Source organism: Macaca mulatta, chromosome 7 (assembly GCF_049350105.2).
Source record: "Macaca mulatta isolate MMU2019108-1 chromosome 7, T2T-MMU8v2.0, whole genome shotgun sequence".
NCBI lineage: Eukaryota > Metazoa > Chordata > Mammalia > Primates > Cercopithecidae > Macaca > Macaca mulatta.
In genome coordinates, this window is record NC_133412.1 from 51878740 (window position 1) to 51879825 (window position 1086).

General features: G+C 48.4%; 1 protein-coding gene across 1 annotated transcript; it reads left to right on the forward strand.

Moving 5' to 3' along the window:
• Positions 1-289: 289 nt before the first annotated feature.
• Positions 290-859, forward strand: LOC704063 (HIG1 domain family member 2B-like). Its single transcript, XM_015129538.3, is given in 2 exon segments — positions 290-496; positions 499-859. Coding segments are annotated over 2 exon segments (303 nt in total). The 5' UTR covers positions 290-426; the 3' UTR covers positions 732-859.
• The last annotated feature ends 227 nt before the right edge of the window (positions 860-1086 follow it).

A 1086-nucleotide genomic window follows, 5' to 3' on the forward strand; every position in this document is an offset into this window, starting at 1 on the left:
TGCAGCCACTAATCTATTCTCCATTTCTATAATTTTGTCCTTTCCAAGTTGTTATATCAAATAACATTATATAAAACATGTAGGCTGGGCGCGGTGGCTCACGCCTGTAATCCCAGCACTTTGGCAGGCCGAGGTGGGCGGATCATCAGGTCAGGAGTTCGAGACCAGCCTGGCCAACATGGTGAAACCCCGTCTCTAGTAAAAATACAAATACAAAAATTAGCCTGGCATGGTGGCACGTTCCTATAATCCCAGCTACTCAGGAGGCTGAAGCAGGAGAGTTGCTTGAACTGGGACCAGGGAGGCAGAGGTTTCAGTAAGCTAAGGTTGCATCACTGCACTCCAGCCTGGGCTACAGAGCGAGACTCCGTCTCAAAAATAAAAAAAATTAGAAAAAGGATTTTCTCCTGCAACTGTGGCCTGGGCATGGCGACTTCAGGCTCTGTGACTCTGGAGGCCCCCTTTGAATCATCGAAGCCTCCCGTCATTGAGGGGTTTAGCCCACTGTTTACAGCAATCCAGAGGGTTTCAAGGAAAGGTTCCTTCGCAAGGCGCGCGAGAACACGGTGGTACCCATAGGTTGCCTGGGCACGGCGGCCGCCCTCACCAAAGGCCTCTACTGCTTCCACCAGGGCAACAGCCAGTGCTTACAGCTCAAGATGCATGCCTGGATCGCCGCCCAGGGCTTCACCGTCGCAGCCATCTTGCTGGGTCTAGCTGCCCCACTATGAAGTCTCGACCCTGAGCCCAGGGTCTTGAAACCTCTGCAGAAATCATTCCGAAATCCAGGAGCAACCAGTGGCCCTACCATGGGACTTACTCCCTCCTCTCCTTTGAGAGGTCCCTGTGTCATTGGGGGAGGAAGTGACCCTTTGTTTAACCGTAACTGAAAGATTTTTTCAAAAATCCCAGATTTTGTTGTTTGAATGTTACATACTTCTATTTGTGCCACATCTCCCCTCCGCTCCCCTGCTTAATAAACCCTAAAAAAAAAAAAAAAAAAAAAAGTAAAAAATTACATACATACTGTATGTAATCTTTTAGGATTGCTTTTATTAACTAGGCATATTTGTATGGGAAGGGGGA